A 19253-nucleotide genomic window follows, 5' to 3' on the forward strand; every position below is an offset into this window, starting at 1 on the left:
CAGAGGACGGCTAATGTAAGTTAACTTTATAGTTTGAATGAAGAATGATAACGTTAGCGCTATCTTAACGTTAGCATTTATAAGCTATCAAGCGGGAGTGCTGAGATTACGGCCAGAGTCAAGGCCAGTCAGGTGTACTTGGAAACAATGTTAACGGTAGACAAAGTTTAATGTTTTTACCTTACCAGTATCAATGTTGCTCGTTGTGTTCTTCTGTGTCGCAGCCTGGATCGAGGGTCTGTTGGAGTGAACCGACCGCCGCCCACTGATTGTTCAGTGACGGACGTTTTTTTTTTTTTTTTAAATTCCTTTATTTGGACGTAAACAGGTCAGAGAGCGGGATCTCAAACTCAACAATGCGCATGTGCAAATCATGCTTAATCGAAAAATACTGTAGTGTCCTGTAATTTAAAACATCACCATACTGTTTGGGGCCTCTGTCCTGTTGCTCCAAGTTAAGCAGCCCACAATGCATTGCTGACTACAGTACTAAGCTGTTTAACACGAAAACAGTATTTTAATGTTGAAAATTGGCTGTAAATTTACAGCAATTGCTTACAGTGTAGTTTCCCCTCTTTCCAATCCTAGTCAGAATAAAATAGGGTGTTCTCTTGTGTCTATGAGCGCCTGCATTGTGTCCTGGATCAATGCCACTAGTTGGACAGAAGTAAGACAATGACAAAGTCAAGATCACAGAAGCCTCTTCTCATTTCACTTCTTCATCTGATCTGAACTTTCAAATACACAAATATATTTGGAAAGGCATCAACTGCCATCCACAGTTAATAAACTGTAGAGAGACTTCTCACCAGATTGAGAAGAAGCCAGGTTTGTATGACTGTGTTAACCAAATAACTAATAACTTAGCATTTGGTTCTCAGTCTCGCTACTCTCCGATGACGATGGCCAGTATACCACATTCCAGGCACCAGAAACCAATGGGTAACATCATGTTGGCTGTGTCCATTAATTTTTAACAGTATGAATCTAAATACTTTCGCCAACACTGATAAACCGAGCTCGAAATGTAAAATGGCCCCAGTAGAAAAGATACTTTCATCAAACACAGCTGTAAATACAGACATAAACCTGCTAATGCCACAGTGTGCTGCAATAGATTTACAAATCAAACACCATTTGATGCAGGATTTTAGTGGATTCTTTTCAGACAAAGGATTCTTATCTGCATCCTGTTCCTTTGTCAAAGTGTTCTTGTCAAAAAATTTGAAATTTTTTTTTTCTTCTTCTTTTTGCCCTTTTGCACTTGAGCATAAAACATATTTTGGTCAATAGCACAAAGTACACCGATCAGGCATAACATTATGAACACCTTTGTAATATTGTGTAGGTCTCCCTTGTGCCTCCAAAATAGTTGTGACCTATCAGAGAGTGGACATGGGCCTTCTGAGGGTGTCCTGTTATATCTAGCAACAGGATGTTGTTAGTGGGGGCCTTTGGGTCCTATGGGTTGAGGGGAGGGGCCTCTGTGTATCAGGCTTGTTCCAGTGCATCCCACACATACTTGATCGGTTTGGGTCAACACCTTGTGTTGCTTTCCATGTTTTTTCAGTTGTTCCTAGACCATTTTTGTGTGTGTGTCTGTGTCAGGCTGCATCCTGCTGGGGATGGCTGCTGCCATCAAGGAGTGCCATTGCTATAGGGTGTTGGCGCCTGGTCTGGTCTAGGTGGGTGGTACATGTCTACGTAACATCCACATGAATGCCAGGTCCAAAAGTTTCCCAGCAGAACATTGAATTGTCACAAGATGATCAATGTTATTTACTTCTCACGTCAGTGGTTTTAATGTTGTGCCTGATTGGTGTATCTGTTATCTCTACCTTTAGCAGATAAATGCATTCCCAGTTACAATTAGCCTTGGTCACTGTTATTCATTTCATGTCATACGTCATAATGTTGTGGCTGATCGGTGTGCAGGAATGAGAGGAATTCAGTGACAGTTCCGCTGAAATAAGAGAAATTGCATACGCTGCCAACGCAATAAGCAGTGACTAACAGACATTTATTCAACGAAGTGATGACACAAAATTGAGCCATGCACAAAAAAAACACTGCTAAAGAATTAATCATCATTGTTTAAGAGCATGTTCCAGTTTAATGCAAGGCCCCCGTGGGCACTGGTTCCGCGTCTGCGTCTGACTCTGTCACTGTCCCCTGACATGTTGGTCCTGCGCCAAATACGAGCCGAGCTTGTAAGAGTACAAGCTGGCACAGTTAATAATTAAATGGCCATAAATTTGTTTAAGGACAGAAACACTTTCCCTCATATGCCTTTGATAGCGGTTAAAAACGGTCACAGCTATGAAAAATGGTTCAATAATTGTGTTAATTATAAAGGCAGACAAAAATAAAAGGGAACTTAAACTTAGAAATAAATAGTTTTGGTAACATTTTAGTAGTTCAATTAAAGGGGAGGTTACATAAATCATATCTCAGTCTTGAGTAACAATAATGGAAGTAAATTGCTGAGTTTCATTAAAATAAAAACACATAATATATCTTTAGCTTCAGCTCTTGCTGTGTTGTTGGTGGGTCAGGCGGTTGTTGTAATTGGCCATAGATAAGCAGGAGACACAGAGACAGCGGGTGAGAGACAGAGACAGAGACAGAGACAGAGTGTATAGCTGATAAAAGTTGACATCAAGTCAGAGAATTTTTATTCCACTGCACACTCAAATCATGTTTTAACATAACTGGACATTTCTACGTCTTCAGAAAGTCTCATTAGAAAAGGCTGATGCTTGACGGTATGCCCCTTTAGGCTGGGGTCCAGGTGCAACAGCTAGTTCAATTCACACAGTTGGTGTTTCACTCCTCTGTTCCAACTTTACTTTTCAAGAACTATTCCAAGAACATCTTTTCAGTTAATGAATTACTGTCGCCGTATGTATGACAAATCTGAATCATTTTAAAATTAGCACTCCCAATCGGACGGTTTTGAAATTCAGAGGTTCCAGCTCCTTTGAAATTTAGCTCAATAAAAGAGTCTTTCTCTGTTGTGACATTGAGTATATTAAGGTTTTCAGTCGGCCAACTTTGTCTTTGTCCCAAAGAGGTTCTCAGAGCTGGCTTCTGCAATGTCATTTGGGTGGTCTTGTAAAAGATCGAAAACCTTTTTTCTGTGGAGGGAGGGTGAGACATGAAATGACTGTTTGGGAGTTGCCTGTCTTTTCTCTGGCTCTAACCTCTGTCTTGTCAGCGAATCCACCGGAGCAAAAAGACTGTGCAAAGTTGTAATTTTACTGTTGAAGCTCAAAATTAAAAATAAAATTAGATTCCTTTCATTTTAAAATTCACCTTTTCATCCACATACTCACAACAAGAGACTCTGCTGTGAAACTTTAAATGCCCCAATGAGCAGAAAATGTACTTTTTGAGACAGCTATTTTAAGACTCGGTTGTATTACAAAAGTCCAAAGACCAGAAAGTGTTGCACACCGAGGTAGTGGGAGAGGGGCCGGAGGACATGGAGAGGAGGAGGAGGGAAGAAGGGAGGGAGGGAGGGTGAGGGAGCAGAGGGAGGGATGTGAGAGACCAGTCTTTTGGATTTCTCATTAATTCAGTGTGGCCCTCTCTTTCAGTTTTTTTTTTAAAGCCCGCCCCCTGACCATTATCAGCCCAGGCCTTATATATGCAGCCTGTTGCTGTTGTTTGTGAGTACACACAACTTTAACAAGAAAACCAGCTCAACCACAGCAGGACAGCAGCCACCATGAGAGAGTTCAAGAGCAAGGATTTCTGGAGGGCTGTGCTGGCCGAACTGGTTGGCATGACCCTTTTCATTTTTCTAAGCATCGCCACTGCCATTGGGAACCCGAATAACGCCAACCCAGACCAGGAGGTGAAGGTGTCGCTGGGCTTTGGCCTGTCCATTGCCACACTGGCCCAAAGTTTAGGCCACATCAGTGGAGCCCACCTGAATCCTGCAGTTACTCTCGGGATGCTTGCCAGCTGCCAGATCAGCGTCTTCAAGGCGGTCATGTACATTGTGGCTCAGATGCTGGGTTCATCCCTGGCTTGTGGCATTGTTTATGGCGCACGTCCCAGTAACATCAGTGTACTGGGGCTCAACTCTGTAAGTACGATTTTTTCATTTTGATGTCGTTGACAGAAAATGTGATCGTATGAGATTGAAAATGGCCCACATTAATAACAAATGTGACTCACTGCCTGTGTTTAAACGTACAGTAAGAGTGCTGATTTGGTACTGTTTGTGTTGTTCCTTGGACATTTTGTGAGTACTTATTATTGAATAGTGATGACACATGACTCACAATTGGGAAAAAAATTGCAAATAAGAATGTGCAACATCAGTGCTTTGATATTAGTGTGAAAGCTGTTTTCGTAAACTATGGTGTGACACAGCAAAAAATGCTTACATTTTACACATTGTGTAGTCAGTAACATCAGCTATCTTATAACTGGATAGCTCAAAGCTGGCCAGACCTGATAACTCCCCTCTGCTGAGCAGCTTCACGGTCCCCAACATGCAGCGTGCCGCTGCTAAATTGCAGGTTTTCCGCAAATGAGAAATGAATAAGCAGTGTGTCATCTCTGCCAAATTGCTGTCAGACACCCGGGGCATTGCTAAATAGAAAGTGGTCATGATGGGAAACGATCAGTCTTAATGACACACACTGACTGACAAACTGTTGTTGTTTTGGATTCCTCTAACTCTCACAGCTCAACGGTGTCACTCCCAGCCAAGGCGTGGGTATAGAGCTCTTGGCAACCTTCCAGCTGGTGCTGTGTGTCATTGCAGTCACTGATAAAAGGCGGCGTGATGTCACTGGCTCAGCTCCTTTGGCTATTGGCCTCTCGGTGTGCCTGGGACACTTGGCAGCTGTAAGTTGTACCTCGCAATCCTCCCCAAAGCAGCATAATGTTTACTCAGGATTAGATATAGTACATTTTAGAACAAGCAGGAGACAAAATAGAGCTCTAAGAATGAAGGAATAATGCATTTGTATTGTTATTAGACTATTAAACCCAGAGAACACGCTGCTGAAGACATTCTCCCTCATGTTGTCTCTTTGTTGTTGAATACAGATCAGCTACACAGGCTGTGGCATCAACCCCGCTCGCTCCTTTGGCCCGGCTTTGATCCTGAACGATTTCACAAACCACTGGGTAAGTCAGACTTAGAAGCACACAAGCGCATCACGCATACCACACATTCTTTCTGCATGCATATTATATGTCAAGCTTAGATAATTCAATAACTCCGTTACCGACATATGACTCCATTCCTTGTGAATCCTCCTGCACAAAGTTAATCAGTCACAGCACCTATATTGTTTCAGAACGAGCCTTAGCGAGGTGTTGACAAAACCTTTTGAACTGGTCTGCTGTCCCTGAGTTATTCCCGTTGTTATGCCACGTTAACTGTCAAACCAGGCACTGATCAGAGTTATCCATTGCAGGTGTACTGGGTGGGCCCGATGTGCGGCGGCGTGGCGGCGGCACTCATCTACGACTTCCTGCTGTCGCCCAAATATGATGACTTCCCTGAGCGGATGAAGGTCCTGGTGAGCGGCCCGGTCGGAGACTACGACGTTAACGGAGGCAACGACAGCACAACCGTGGAGATGACGTCCAAGTAGTGCCACGCAATCACAAACATGTAATGTCTATACTCCTGTAAAAAAAAGCTATTGAATTTAGTGTAGGGTGTTATTTTTTGTGCTTTTTTTTTTGAAGTACCAATGAAGAATTATGGTCGACGGGTCACTAAATGTCTCTTCCTAACTCACACCTTTGTTTGACCCGGCACTAACTATTTTTCCGCCACTACAGCATGTAAAATGGAGTTTAAAGTCTTGACGGAGCAGTGGATTGAATTTATTTTTTCCAGTATCAGTATTCTACGTTGAGCCATTTGTAAACATATTTCCGTGTACCTGTATCACTTCTTATTTCTGATGTATAATGTATTGTTTGAATGTTTGCACTCTTGAATTGTCTCACTTTTTTAAGTAAAATAAAACACTTCATGTTAGCATTTGGCACTCTTTGTCTTTTGTATGTATTATAGGTTTCATCTTCTTTACCTGATTGGCAAAAACATGTCAAGCATATAAAAAAATGACAGCTCTACATAATTACATATCAGAACAATATTAACTTATTTAAAAAGAAACAAATCAGCATTTATGCACACTACATATAATCTTACATTTTACAGGGCGTGTCAGAGAAAATAGTCCATAAAAATCTTAATAAGTTTTTTTGTAGTTTTAAAAAATCTGATTTTCACACAAGTCTACATTAGGATCATCCACGGCCCACATTACTCAATAAACTTCATAAGTTCAGTCTGAGGGCTGAGGCGTCAAACGTTTGGCCCGCTGGGAATCCGTTTCTTAGGATTTATCTGATAACAAATAAAGTGTATTGAGTCTGCAATCCGCAATCCAAGACTGAAATGTAAACAGAAAAGGTCACAGTTCAAATCTCGAACCTGATGTCGCAGCCAAAGTGATTAACCTGTCTTTAATTATGCATGCAGAGACAGGACACAAGTTATTAATCTTATCTGCTGTCACTGGAGGTTGAGCAGATCAAAGTGTATGTAAACACAACAGCATGGCCCCATAGCATGTTGCAGGCCTTTACTCTAGGAATAATTGGTTCATTAAATATTAGCCTAAATCTTGGCCCTGGATGTGGCTGCTGCTCTCTCCCTGTCTTCTTTTGTTTTCTTTGTGCAGCCCAGAGGCTTATTGATGGATTAGTTTTCTCCTACTTTGTGTTTTCAACAGGTGGATCTGCGCTGGGTTGCCAGGTTGGTGACAGATTTCCTCCAGCAGTCAAGCAGCAGCTCATGGAGGAGCTTTCTCCGACTCTCCCTTTCACCAGCTCCTGGAGTGTGCTCATCTTTTGACAGATTATGTAGGTAGGTCAGGTCCTTCATACTCACGTTAGATGATACCATTCCAGATTCAGTCTCTCTCAGCCACCATATACTGACTTTCCATTTTCCACTCCATTTTCAGTCACATGGCTCCTTACCTCCACAGTGCTTAAACCTGACTGTTGTTCTAGTTCCTTTACCTGCCTTCTGAACTTTATTTTGCCCCCTTTTTGGATTGTCCTGTTAAGGTTTGGCTGACTCCACCCTGACCTTCACATCTTCTCTACATCTCTGCTTGTTTTTCCCCGTTTAAACTTTTATCTGAGTCTCAGAGTGGTGCGTTTACGACTTTTCTTTTAGCCCCTCCCCCTCCGCTGCCATGCCACGGTATATGAATAAAACAAATTAAGACACTGGGGCCTTGACTAGACCCCATTCAGGGCATCCCTTATGAGATGTAAAATATGTAATGAACTACATGAAACATTAATTATGACCCAAATTACGTCCGATGATTTACAAATGATTCACTATAAAAATAACTGTTATGTAGGAAAACAGGTCTCGATCCACTGCACTGCTCTGTCAGTTCAGTAGTTCTTTGAGCTTCCTTGAGCTTACGAGGTTCGTAAAGCCGCTTACTTTTCAACTTTAATGATTCCCCTACATGTTATCAGTCAGTCTTCCCTTCTCCTCCCTCTTCCTTTCTCCACATCCACCTGTTTTTTTGGCCTAAAGCCCAAACTTCTGTTCTGATAGTTCAAGGGATATATGAATATATAAATATATAGAATGTAAGTGTCAGATTTGTAAATGCCATATCAGTTCTTTTTAGACATGCCTCCCAGTTCAAAATCACCAATGAAAACACACAGGAAGTCGTTTTCTATGAACCTGAGCACTGAAATTTTTATGGGTCCAGCAGTTTTCCAAGAATCCCAATTTCTTAGAGTCTGTCAGCTTCGGCTCCTCCTCTGTGCTACGTGCCTGTTAGTTCAATAACATATTTTATATGTATTTATATGTTACTTAAAAAATGTATAACCAGTCTGAGTCCATTGCATTCTCACAAATGTACAGTGTTTGTAGCAGATGTATGGATTAATCCCTTCTTTGCTTTTTTGAGTGTTGTCCTACAACGACAGATGATGTCATTGTGGGTGGTGCAGTCCACGAACAGTTCCACGAAAAATGTGATGGGAAATGTGTGATAGCTAGATAATATGTGATCAGGAGCCTTATTTAAGGAAAACCGCAAAGCCTCAGTAGTCTTTTCCCCAACAGGGCAACTGGACATCTCTGTCTTTGGACCTGGTGTGGATTACCTGCTTGGAAATGGATTAACTGAGCAACAGAAACGTGTTTATCACTACTATTTTTAAAAGATGTGTTCAAGGAACACATCTTTTAACACACCTTCTGTGCATTCACCACGTCATGACCTCTTTAAGAAACTGGAAGTAAAAGCCTTTGAAGTTGTAAGTACCATTTTACTCTGCTTAACAGACCAGCGTACATATTGATTATATACTTGACTTGCCTCCATTTCTGCATGATTAAGTAGTGTGTGTGTGCGTTCATTTTATGAACTCTGTTAGTTTGAGTTACCACTTACATGAAGTGCAGCATAATAAATCCTCTCAGAGGTTTATGAGAACACCTGCATCTTGATCATATCCATGCCTCTGGAAGACCAGATGCAGGGGATCAGAAGTATTTATATCTTATTTACATCTGAAAGCCAGTGAGGGGGGTGGGGTGTGAACATCATGGGTGAGTGGAGGGTTCACACATGATGAGGCACTACCACTGGCATGTGATCAAAAGCAGCGTTTCTGCAACAGCAAGTTTCCCCAAGGATGTAAGAATCATCAGAGCTCTCTATTGTAGGGATATTATTTTACCCACCCAAACAACCTCAAGTACAGGAACTTTCGGGGTGGAGCCTTTTTATTGGTCACGGCATTTTATGTGTGTGGCTGTGCACGCACAGGGAGTCAAAGAGCAAAGCGGACTGGACCCTCCTTAACCGGAGACAGTGCCAGCCAGCTGACAGGCATCCTTCCCTCCGGTCACGTCCGCTTGCCAAAATCGTACCGCGGCAGTTTAGGCAGCTGTACTCTTTTGAGCACAACTTTTTACAGTTGTGTCCCATTATACCTTGACATCTCAAAGAAAGTTGCTAAAACTAGTCAAAAGGCCAAAACATGTGCTCATACATGTGTCTTTTAGCTAGTTCGGCCTGATTTCTTTTCTTTTCTGAGTTTCACAGCTTAAAACCTTTGATGTTTTAGACTTAAACATTATTTTACATTTTACTTAATATATTCTATTGTACAAAAACAATAGCGTCTCATTACCCTTCAGAGATTAGTAAATCTATCTGGTCAATGATAATGTGATGAGCAGAATGTGTAGAATTTGTACAGAGACATGCGGCGTTCAGCATCTGACCCCCCCCGAAAATACCTCCACCTCCTGGGGTGGAGCTGGAGTTAAGGAAAAGATTACACATTCAGATTATGTGACTGCCCGAAGATAAAAAGTTGATCTTTTATCAAATGAAATGTGGTTAGAAGTTTACTGTACTGCAGTAAAAAGTTCACAGGTTCAGAGCTCAAATGGTTAGAGAGTCACGTAACGTCACGTAACACATCCTACCAGTTTTACCATCATCTCTATGGTGGAAATGTTTTTTAACACAATCACATTTCCTGGGGCAACTCCTCGGTGAACAGGAATCAAACTAGTAAAACTACCTTTATCTGATGAAGAATAATGGGGAAGCGAAGCAGTGACGCCCCAGCTAAAGGTGATCCTTTGAGGGTATTCTCGTTCCTCCTTCTAAAAAAGCAGACAAGAAGCTGGGCGACCCTTTAACCTGCCAATCCTTTCACACAGAACGGCAGAACGGGATGCCGGTTTCCTTGTCGCGAATTCAAAAGCTCCCATTTCCTTCACAGTGGCAAATGACTGATGTTACCTTCAATGCAGTTGGCCCTGCGTGACACGTGCTCAGAATAGAATAGGGAGGAAAGAAAGGAAAACCACTCAGCGTGTCCCTCACGCATCAGATGGATGTCTGACACACATCTAGTGTCTTGTGCTCGGAGTTAAGCCAAAGTACTTGAAGAATGGGGTTTTTAAGATGCATCAGTCATTAGTTGAAATATATTTAAATTACAGTAGCAGTAAAAATGCAACACAAGCGTGCATTAAATACTGTTTGCGAGGTGTTGACCGTTGCTGCATGTGCAATTTTGTGCTCGTGCATTTAAACTTGACTATTTTCCCTTTTAATTTCACAAAGCATGATAATGAATTAACATTTTTTAGTGTTCTCCTCCTTGTAGTCAACAATATAACGCTTTTTGTGGTCTGAAATGAGCGGTGAAAGCGTTGCCTTCACTTAAACTGGAAAAGTACTGAACAGAGCAGGAGACGTGGAGGTCACTCTCCCTGGTTGAAACGCATATCTCTCAGCTGTTTCTAATCAGGCCTGATTTTTGAAAGCCACACGCTTGATGAATGCTAGTGAATGTCACTCACGTCTTCGGCCGGGCTCGATGGTGGAACCAAATTTGGGTGCCGCAGTCTGTCGGTGTGCTACCTGGGATCAGCTCGTTCGCCGACGTCGCCTGAGCAGCCATGACAGAAATTAAAACGTGGGCTTTTTGGAGGGCAGTTGTGGCTGAATGCTTGGGAATGATTATCTTTATCTTCGTTGGCCTCTCGGCTGCGATAGGGGACCGAAACAATACTTACCCCGACCAGGAGATAAAAGTGGCGTTTGCCTTCGGGCTGGCCATTGCCACGTTAGCCCAGTGCATAGGTCATGTCAGCGGTGCTCATCTGAATCCTGCTGTCACCCTGGGCCTCCTGACCAGCTGCCAGATGAGTGTCGTCAGAGCCTTTTTCTACGTCATCGCTCAGATGCTGGGGGCAGTGGCAGGCAGTGCCATTGTGTATGGTGTTAGGCCAGAAACCACAGACTCTCTAGGTGTCAACAAGGTAGGGTGGAAACCATGAGTTTCCGGTTTTCCCTCTTAGTGATTGACATTTAGTGCTCAGGTTTAGACATATTTATTTTTTTACTGCTGGTGATTCGTTGTTAAGTTTAAGTGTCACATTTCAATTATTACTTGTGGTTTGTAGCTGCAACTGAAGCAGGCCTTCTCTCATCAAAGAGTGGATGGAATGAAAGCTTGTTTGGACCTCTACGGTGTATATACGTACAGGATCAGTAAACACAGCATGCTCCTTCTGTTGGGCTTTGAGCAGAATGCTCGTGACTGATAAGCACTGCTGGTCATTAGACTGTTGGTGGTTTTGACATGCTTTTTCTTCTGCAGCTAACAAGATAAGAGTTGCAGAAGTGCAGGACATAAGAATGGCCCTAACAACTGGCAAGGAAAGAAGAGACAAACGCCAAACTGAAGCATTTTCTTGTCCGTTGTAGCTAAATGGAATCAGCCCCCGTCAAGGTTTCGGCATAGAGTTCCTGCTCACCCTTCAGCTGGTCCTGTGTGTGCTGGCGGTCACAGACAAAAGACGCGACGTCGGTGGATTCGCGCCTCTCGCGATCGGATTGTCTGTGGGGCTGGGACACCTTGCTGGGGTGAGTCCGTCAAAACATTACTCTATTTCCCCTGTCACTAATTCGGCAGCTGGTTTCTCCATCTCGCCACGGCCAGATACAATAGATTGGCCTATGAACAGGCTGTAAATCAGCCACTGTATGTAATCTGCTGATGTACAGCCAGAGAGAGACAAGCAGTGTTTTCCTGTGATATGGTTTGCAGATCAGCTACACAGGATGCGGTATCAACCCCGCTCGATCCTTTGGGCCTGCAGTCATACAGGAATCTTTTGACGATCAGTGGGTGCGTATTGTGGAGCTGATTTTTAAGTGCTGGGCTTGTGAGTCATTCCTATTGTCTGTCCTGTTGTTTGGCTTTTCAGGTTTACTGGGCTGGACCTATGAGTGCAGGTTTGGTAGCAGCACTTCTGTATAATTATCTGCTGGCACCCAGAAATGAGCTCCTCAGTGAAAAAACAAGAGCCCTGTTATGTTGTGGCTCGCCACGGCAAAATGAAACTGGTGAGCCCCTTCTGGTGGATGTCAAAGATTTAGAATGATCAAAGTTACTACTGTATACTCTTATATATATAAAAATAAAATACTGTCTCTCAACTGTTTCTTCTTCTGTCTGATGCTCACCCGAAATGACCCGAAATGGTGTGCAGTGCATCTTTTTCCTGTGTCATCCCTTTTCTCCTCCCCTCTGCACCCAGACCTCTTCACTATAAATAAAGAAGCGCCTACTTGTTGGTTTTAACACACCCAGACACTTTTGTCGCAAACATGGCAGAAGTGAAAAGCTGGGGGTTTTGGAGGGCTGTGGCCGCAGAGTTCATAGGGATGTTACTGTTCATATTCGTCGGTATTGCGGCCATCACTGGGAGTAATGAGAAGGGGGTGGTCCAGGAGATCAAGGTCTCGCTGGCCTTCACCCTCGCCATCGCCACCCTGGCTCAGACTTTGGGGCACGTCAGCGGAGCGCACCTGAACCCCGCGATCACTCTGGGCCTCCTGGTCAGCTGCCAGATCAGCGCACTTAGAAGTGTCTGCTACATCCTGGCACAGATGCTGGGGGCACTTGCAGCTAGTGCTATCGTGAATGCAATAAAGGACGAAACATCTCTTGGTGTTAATCAGGTATGGTCCTAGTCCGTTTTATTGACTGACTTCCGTTTGACAGGGAAGACTTATTGTGCTCTCAAGACAACTTCTTACATAATATAAACCATTGCATTTTGTCAAAATATAAAGTTGAACGTTTTGCATTTAGTTGCTGATGGTTTTCTTTTGAAGCTAGCGGTAGGTGCAGGATCGGGTTTTGTCATCGAGTTCCTTGCCACCCTTCAGCTGGTTCTGTGTGTGATAGCAGTGACTGACAAGCGAAGGACCGACGTTCAGGGTTTTGCACCACTGGTCATCGGACTGTCAGTGGGCCTTGGGCACTTCGCTGCTGTAAGTAAATCCACTTCTGGTGAATCTGTTTTTGAACCACCTGTAAATTATTACTGCATGATACAGAATAGAACAGGGACAGATTAGTTTTATTTGTTTGGTGAAGTTTGATCATTTTTTGCATTGTTTCGATATCTTTATACATTTTTATTTGGCATTGTTGTACATTTGGTCAGTTTTTCTCCTCTCCGTCTCCTTGCCGACACAGTTTTTCCTGTGTTTGGAAAGTGGTTGTCATGATTCCAGACTTTTTCCCTCTCTGCTACGTTACATAATCCTGCAGTGAGTGGGTCTGGGTAGTGCGCCAGCAGTTCAAGGAGAGGGTGCAGCGAATCGCAATTGCACAGGCCGCTACGCTACTGTCGCATTGGGTCGCATGCAAAGCGGCAAAGCGTGTCAACTTTAATAAAGAGCCGACAATCACCGTTTTTTTCTTTCTTTTTTTACGAGAGCGTTTGCCTGTAAACATAAGGCCGTTTTGCTGAGGTACAAACAGGTCAGCGCTTTGATCGCTGGTGGCGGAAGCGATTACATGGTGGCCACCAGAAAAGGTCACATTAATTAAACTCTTAGCGTGAACAACTGTTCAAAATGAACTTGGAGTTATATAACACTGAAAGTTATTCTACCCAATCAGCACATCTAAAACTCTCAGTTAGGTTAGAAGCGAGGGTTCTTTACAATATTTGATTTTTGATGCAATGTCAGATTAGCCAGCGTGGCGCAGTGTACGTGCACAATCAGACGACATGATCTCAAACTGCCAATACAAATTGTTACAAAACTGATGTGTTGCCATCTGCAGATAAGCTTCACTGGATGTGGCATCAATCCTGCTCGCTCCTTTGGTCCGGCTGTGGTAAAAGGCCAAATGAGCAACCACTGGGTAATGTCAGCAGACACTTTTGAGCTTGTTTGTTCTATTTTGTCAAAGAAGAATTGCATCTCATCTCTGCTGCCTTGATTCCAGGTGTACTGGCTTGGGCCGATGTGTGGCGGCATAGCGGCATCGCTTATCTACGATTTCATTCTGTGTCCACGGACGCGAGGCCTCACCACTCGCATGAACGTCCTTCTTAGAGGTCCAGAAGCTGAAGACGGTGCAGGTGAATCTCGTGGAGAAGGCGACCGCAGTCAAGATCCACTTGTGTGGCCAAAACAATGAACATTGATTGCACAAAGCTTTTCTGATAGCATGTCAAAAAAGAAAAAAAAAAAAATTTTTTTGTCTTCACTTCCTGTGTGTGTGTGTTTTTTTTTTTTGTGAATATCTGAAAATAAAGGTTTCTGTGTTTTTATCTGAAATAATTCTTTTCATAGCAAAGTTCAGAGTAAGGTCAAGATATCCTTGTTTACATTACGCAGTTACCAGAATAATGCGGTGTGTATTTAAATGTGCATCACACTCTGTGTACATTATTATCCTAATGACGGTATTTGGCGACGGTCCCAAAAGTCCTCTTGAAACAACAAAAGGATGTGGCTCAGGTAATTGCACATAAAGGCACTTAAAATTCCTCACAACAAAAAGCATGATGATACAAGATGTGACCATCACGGAGGTTTCCTGTTTGGCTGCGTTACAAGAATGTCCTCTCGCCGTCTACGCACGCGGCCCCTCTCACATCCCGCTTTTATGGCTCGCGGATATTTGATGGTCCGCACACCCTGAGCTAATCATTGAAGAACCGTCAAATGACTTTAAACTCCACGGCAGGACGTTTCTCAACAGAAACCCCGTGTTCTGAGGGCAATTCAGCCAAGGTTGTTTCAATACGTGCTAGTTATTCTTAGCTTAATCACTAATCAGGGGCAGGATAACCACCGTGCTTGGGTGCACACCGCCGTGTCGAGCACTACCATTATTCTGCGCCGTGTGAGATGATCATTAACGGAGTGTGTGTGTGTCCCGAATAATTTTACTACGTTGTGAAGTAATAAAGGCGTACGTTATGTTCGAATTGAGACACAGCTAGGCCAGTGGAATATTACTCTCACTAAATTTCATGCAATATTACATATTTTCAACACACCGGAGCGCAATAAGGCTATGAAAATCTACGGAGTCTACAGTACATTTGTGAGAAAACATACTTCCTCATATTAAGATCAATCAGATTAAGACTATATATCCACATTCAGTGCATATATCATCACCCCCTCCCTTTAAGGAGGACTATTCCTCCACTCTGGTGTATGTTACCACTACTCTGTCAGTTCTGGTTGCTCATAAAACTGCAAAGGTCCAGCCTGAATTTATCAATGAATGATATCTGTGTCGATGGGGTTATCTCGCTTTTATGGCATGACACTTCTTCACATCATTTTTTTTTTTTTTTTTATGGTGGAATCTCAGAGGCCGTGTCATGTGACGGCGGCCAGTCTAAAATCTCCGTCCTTTTGTGTGCTTAACCTCAGAGGTCAGAGCATTGTGTTTGGTCTCTTGTTTTGAAGTTTGTGCCCAACAGCACAGACAATGCTCTTTTTGTTGCCCCCTCGCTCATTTTGTCTGAAAGCGGTTTGGCTCTCGTTCGGAAGCTTGATTATTCCATAACTACTTGGCATCGGGGGAGTGTTCACCGGTCCTCTAATTATGTTTATCTAGACAAAATAAACCATTGAGAATGGAGGTCCGACCCGATTCAAGTTTCAAAATGATTTGGTGACAAATTTAATATTCAACCCAAATTATCATTTAATCAGCGTCCTTTCTTTTCGCTTTATAAATCAGCAGTAATACATGAAATGAAATGGCTGGCTAGATTCAATTTGATTGATCTTATTATAACAAACTGCCTGTGTATCCAAACCCTGATTCGCCTTATTCTTCTGGATATTGTGGGTTATTTTAAGTTAGCCCAACAGTTGCGGAGCAGTAAAAATCCGCAGAACGTGTTTTTAAATCATTAATCTGCAGCAGTCATCAGCAAATTTTGAATAATGTTCCTGAAAAACTAATTTCTACAGTGTCAGGTACTTTAGAGAAATTAAGTAGCGTTTAAAAAAATAAACCTACGTAATTGTGACCTGTGCTTACGGATTAATGGCTTACTGACAAGTTGAGGTAGGTAGTGCTGAGAGATTTGTACGATAAAATCTTAAACTTGCACACTATTTGCCTTTCACCCTCGGACTTAACCCCTCTCTGGCCTTCTTCAGCGTATCTGTGCATACTGACTGATGGTCGAGGCTTTATCTGCGACCCAGGAGTTCCTTGCAGTGCGTACTCCCTTTCTGCTTCTCATCAGTTTTTGGCAAACGCTCAATAAGCACTGTGTCAGAAGGGGGTTGTTGTTGTGGGCTGGGGGTGGGCACTGATGGATATCTGGTGGACTGGGTGCAGAGCTCCGCGCATGAGAAACAAGGTGCCAATCAAAACTGCAGAGTGAAACACTTCTCACTTCCCCTTTTCATGACCGTTGTGTGCGAACAGATGTGATGAAAGCTAACCCTCAGCTCTTTCTGGGTGACACTACTGGCCTACATTTTCACAGGTTGAGGGTTTTTCTCCAAACATCAGCACAACACCCTTCGGATCAGTTAACTGACTGTAACTGTAACTGCAGGTCGTTAATACAAACTACTTCAGAAGTCCTGATCTGGGTAACTGCTGATAAATACAGCTCAAAACAGACCATAGTACACTGATCTGGCATAACATTATGACCACCTTCCTAATATTGTGTAGGTCTCCCTTTTGCCTTCAAAACAGTTGTGACTCATCAGAGAATAGACATGGGCCTTCTGAGGGTGTCCTGTGGTGTCTGGCAACAGATTGTTGTTAGTGGGAGCCTTTGGGACCTATGGGTTGAGGGGAGGGGCCTCTGTGGATCATCCCACAGATACTTGATCAGTTTGGGATCGAGTCAATTTGGAGGCCAGGTCTATACCTTGTGCTGTTTTTCCTTTTTTTGAGTCAGTGCCAGGCTGCATCCTGCTGGGGATGGCTGCTGATATCAAGGAGTGTCATTGCTATGGGGTGGGGGTGCCTGGTCTGGTCTAGGTGGGTGGTACATGTCTAAGTAACATCCACATGAAAGCCAGGTCCAAATGTTTCTCAGCAGAACATTGAACTGTCACAAGATAGTCAATGTTGTTTACTTCTCCTGTCAGTGGTCATAATGTTGTGGCTGATCGGTGTATTCCAATGAAAGGTTAAAAGCACAATCCATGACACTTATTTCTTGACCCTTGCTATCATGCACAGACTCTTAGCAACATCTAAATTAATTATATTAATGTTTTTATGGTTGATGGACTGTTGTTCAAACAAATAATGTCTGTAAACCTTAACAGACTTTTTTATTTTATTTTATTTTATTTTATCTTTCTTTTACTTGTGGTTCTTAACAGTGTTTTTATGTGCAACTTAGCCACCTTGTCTAAGTCTAAATCTATAAATCAAGCCTTAAATCATAATTAAATCAGTCGTGTATGTGACTATAGCTTGAATTGAAGCATTATAATATAGCAGACTGGACCTTTAATGAATGAAGTCAGAGCGCAGTGCCCCGCTGGTTCTAGTGTGCAGGGTGAACTTGTTGATCCTGTCAAAGAATTCAAGGCCTTGAGCGCAGTAGTTGCCCACAACACACGGAAATGTGTCACACAAACACAGGCACGCATTAAATTGACTCCTGTGACCTCTGTAAAAGCTTCTCATAAACACTGAAGGCCAAAGAAGACCTTAGCCCTGTCCTTAACCAGCAAGTCTAACTAGTGAGGACACATAAAAACATCATGTGACCGGTATTTAATATTTAGCCAGTAATTGATAGAGGTTCAAACGGGATAAATATGTGATATGTGGTACAAATCTGAAGGGTTTCAATCATTCTCTTAAATTTATCTGTAACATTAGTTATTTTCTTTATAAAGAAACTAAAACTAAACCAAACATTCTGTCAAAAAATAAAGTGCACTGTGTGCCAGCCACAATGAAACACAAGGTGGCATTACAGTGGAGATGATCACACTACGCTCACTTGATCTGTCCGTCAAGTGTTTCTCTGCACTTAAGTTAGTATGTAGTTCTTCGGCTGAAACTGTCAGGACTTGTGTGAAGATCTGCTGACGTTTTGCATCATTTTCATGTAGAGATGTAGAAAATGAGACTTTTAAACAAACAGCTCCTTTGAAAGTTCAGCAACGCAATGTCGTCCTCTAGTGACAAAAGGCTTTAATGGCATGAGGAGGCTGTTTGTGTGTTCATTTATGCTCAATAGGTGACACATTTGCTTTTTTTAAGCAGCGTTTCTCACGTTGTTTTAACGCTTGTAGCTGTTGTAAAGTAACCTGAAGTCTAAAGAGTTTAAAAACATTCTTTAAAAGCGATTTTAACACATTTGCATTTGACTCCGGAGCTGGAAGTTGGAATGGACGGTTTATCCACTTGTATATGTCAAACCAGAGTTTTTGTCCAACATTGTGTGAGAAGAAAGAGAGAGTGAGAAAGCTGTATTCTTACTGTAGTTCATGATTAATTCAGGTAGTTAGTGCAGTTATTATAAAATGTAACAAAAGTATCATTATTTGATAGAAGATGCCTTATACTTGACTTAATTTAAAGTTTTCAGTGGCCGTTAACACAAAGTAGGCTACCTGAGTTTTAAAACACTGTGAGAATCACTGTTTGACATTATTTACTTGTTTTAAACATAATTTAAGACACTTTGTTTATGGTCTATAGATGATTTCAGACATATCTGTGTTATAGAATTACATACATACATGATTTGTTTCCTCAAATGAATGTGTTGGGTTTTTTTTACATTTTACACGCAGATGATTTTGTTGCCATCAATCTTTTTGACTGAATTTATTTTTTTCAGTTTGCCTGGAAAAACTGAAAAGAGTGACACAACGTGTGGGTGACTAGAATGTGTTATAGACATCAAACAGTGTCATCTAAATATCATATTTGAATAATTTCTTTGGGTTAACACAAAACATACGTATCTGAATTTATTTCTCTGTGTGTTGGGTATACGTGACAAATCACAAGAAGTTCTACAGCAGCCTGTCTTTTGCTTTCTCGAGAGATGAGAACAGGCTGTAAAGTTTCAGTACACAAAGTTATTGGCCTCCAGATACACTTCTGATGCACTGATGTCAATGTTAAACTAAAATAAAGTCATGTGGAGCAGACTCAGGTAGCCGGAACAATTGATTTCCATCTCATGGAACATTTGCAGACTCTGTTAAGATCTAATCGCACAGAGCAATTGTTTTTTTTTGTCTCATCTGGACAAAATAATGAATCTAATAGTATTAATCCCTAGCATTGTGTTAAATGTACATACAGTTGTACATACAAATCTACAATATTGATTAATAATTTGTTAATGG

The 19253-nt window shown here is 42.2% G+C and overlaps 3 protein-coding genes across 4 annotated transcripts; all 3 read left to right on the forward strand.

Moving 5' to 3' along the window:
- Positions 1-3638: 3638 nt before the first annotated feature.
- Positions 3639-6016, forward strand: LOC311489938 (aquaporin-1-like). Its single transcript, XM_084547253.1, has 4 exons — positions 3639-4093; positions 4702-4863; positions 5068-5148; positions 5442-6016. The coding sequence occupies exons 1-4, from the start codon at positions 3731-3733 to the stop codon at positions 5619-5621; spliced, it is 786 nt and encodes a 261-aa protein (XP_084403379.1). The 5' UTR covers positions 3639-3730; the 3' UTR covers positions 5622-6016.
- Positions 6017-10134: 4118 nt separating this feature from the next.
- Positions 10135-12065, forward strand: LOC311489269 (aquaporin-1-like). The gene is made up of 4 exons (XM_084546270.1): positions 10135-10882; positions 11331-11489; positions 11674-11754; positions 11834-12065. The coding sequence occupies exons 1-4, from the start codon at positions 10520-10522 to the stop codon at positions 12008-12010; spliced, it is 780 nt and encodes a 259-aa protein (XP_084402396.1). The 5' UTR covers positions 10135-10519; the 3' UTR covers positions 12011-12065.
- LOC311489268 (aquaporin-1-like) lies at positions 11842-14197 on the forward strand. Of its 2 annotated transcripts, none has more exons than XM_084546269.1 (5): positions 11842-11972; positions 12167-12590; positions 12747-12905; positions 13711-13791; positions 13876-14197. In XM_084546269.1, exons 2-5 carry the CDS (start codon positions 12237-12239, stop codon positions 14068-14070), a joined length of 789 nt encoding a protein of 262 aa, XP_084402395.1. In that variant the 5' UTR covers positions 11842-11972; positions 12167-12236; the 3' UTR covers positions 14071-14197. The 2 variants fall into 2 exon arrangements, with proteins under 2 accessions (XP_084402395.1, XP_084402394.1); XM_084546268.1 differs by having other exon boundaries at positions 11845-11972; positions 12119-12590.
- Positions 14198-19253: the final 5056 nt, after the last annotated feature.

Source organism: Chelon labrosus (genome assembly GCF_963514085.1).
Source record: "Chelon labrosus genome assembly, chromosome: 6".
Taxonomy (NCBI): domain Eukaryota; kingdom Metazoa; phylum Chordata; class Actinopteri; order Mugiliformes; family Mugilidae; genus Chelon; species Chelon labrosus.

What these genes read in the sequence shown, in the direction of transcription:
- LOC311489938 (XM_084547253.1), top strand. Translation starts at nt 3,731, where the DNA reads ATGAGAGAGTTCAAGAGCAAGGATTTCTGGAGGGCTGTGCTGGCCGAA. An exon ending in GTGTACTGGGGCTCAACTCT is followed by an intron (nt 4,094 to 4,701) that starts GTAAGTACGATT and finishes TAACTCTCACAG; the next exon opens with CTCAACGGTGTCACTCCCAG. An exon ending in GCCTGGGACACTTGGCAGCT is followed by an intron (nt 4,864 to 5,067) that starts GTAAGTTGTACC and finishes TGTTGAATACAG; the next exon opens with ATCAGCTACACAGGCTGTGG.
- LOC311489269 (XM_084546270.1), top strand. Translation starts at nt 10,520, where the DNA reads ATGACAGAAATTAAAACGTGGGCTTTTTGGAGGGCAGTTGTGGCTGAA. An exon ending in GGCTGGGACACCTTGCTGGG is followed by an intron (nt 11,490 to 11,673) that starts GTGAGTCCGTCA and finishes TATGGTTTGCAG; the next exon opens with ATCAGCTACACAGGATGCGG. An exon ending in AATCTTTTGACGATCAGTGG is followed by an intron (nt 11,755 to 11,833) that starts GTGCGTATTGTG and finishes TTGGCTTTTCAG; the next exon opens with GTTTACTGGGCTGGACCTAT.
- LOC311489268 (XM_084546269.1), top strand. Translation starts at nt 12,237, where the DNA reads ATGGCAGAAGTGAAAAGCTGGGGGTTTTGGAGGGCTGTGGCCGCAGAG. An exon ending in CATCTCTTGGTGTTAATCAG is followed by an intron (nt 12,591 to 12,746) that starts GTATGGTCCTAG and finishes TTTCTTTTGAAG; the next exon opens with CTAGCGGTAGGTGCAGGATC. An exon ending in GCCAAATGAGCAACCACTGG is followed by an intron (nt 13,792 to 13,875) that starts GTAATGTCAGCA and finishes CCTTGATTCCAG; the next exon opens with GTGTACTGGCTTGGGCCGAT.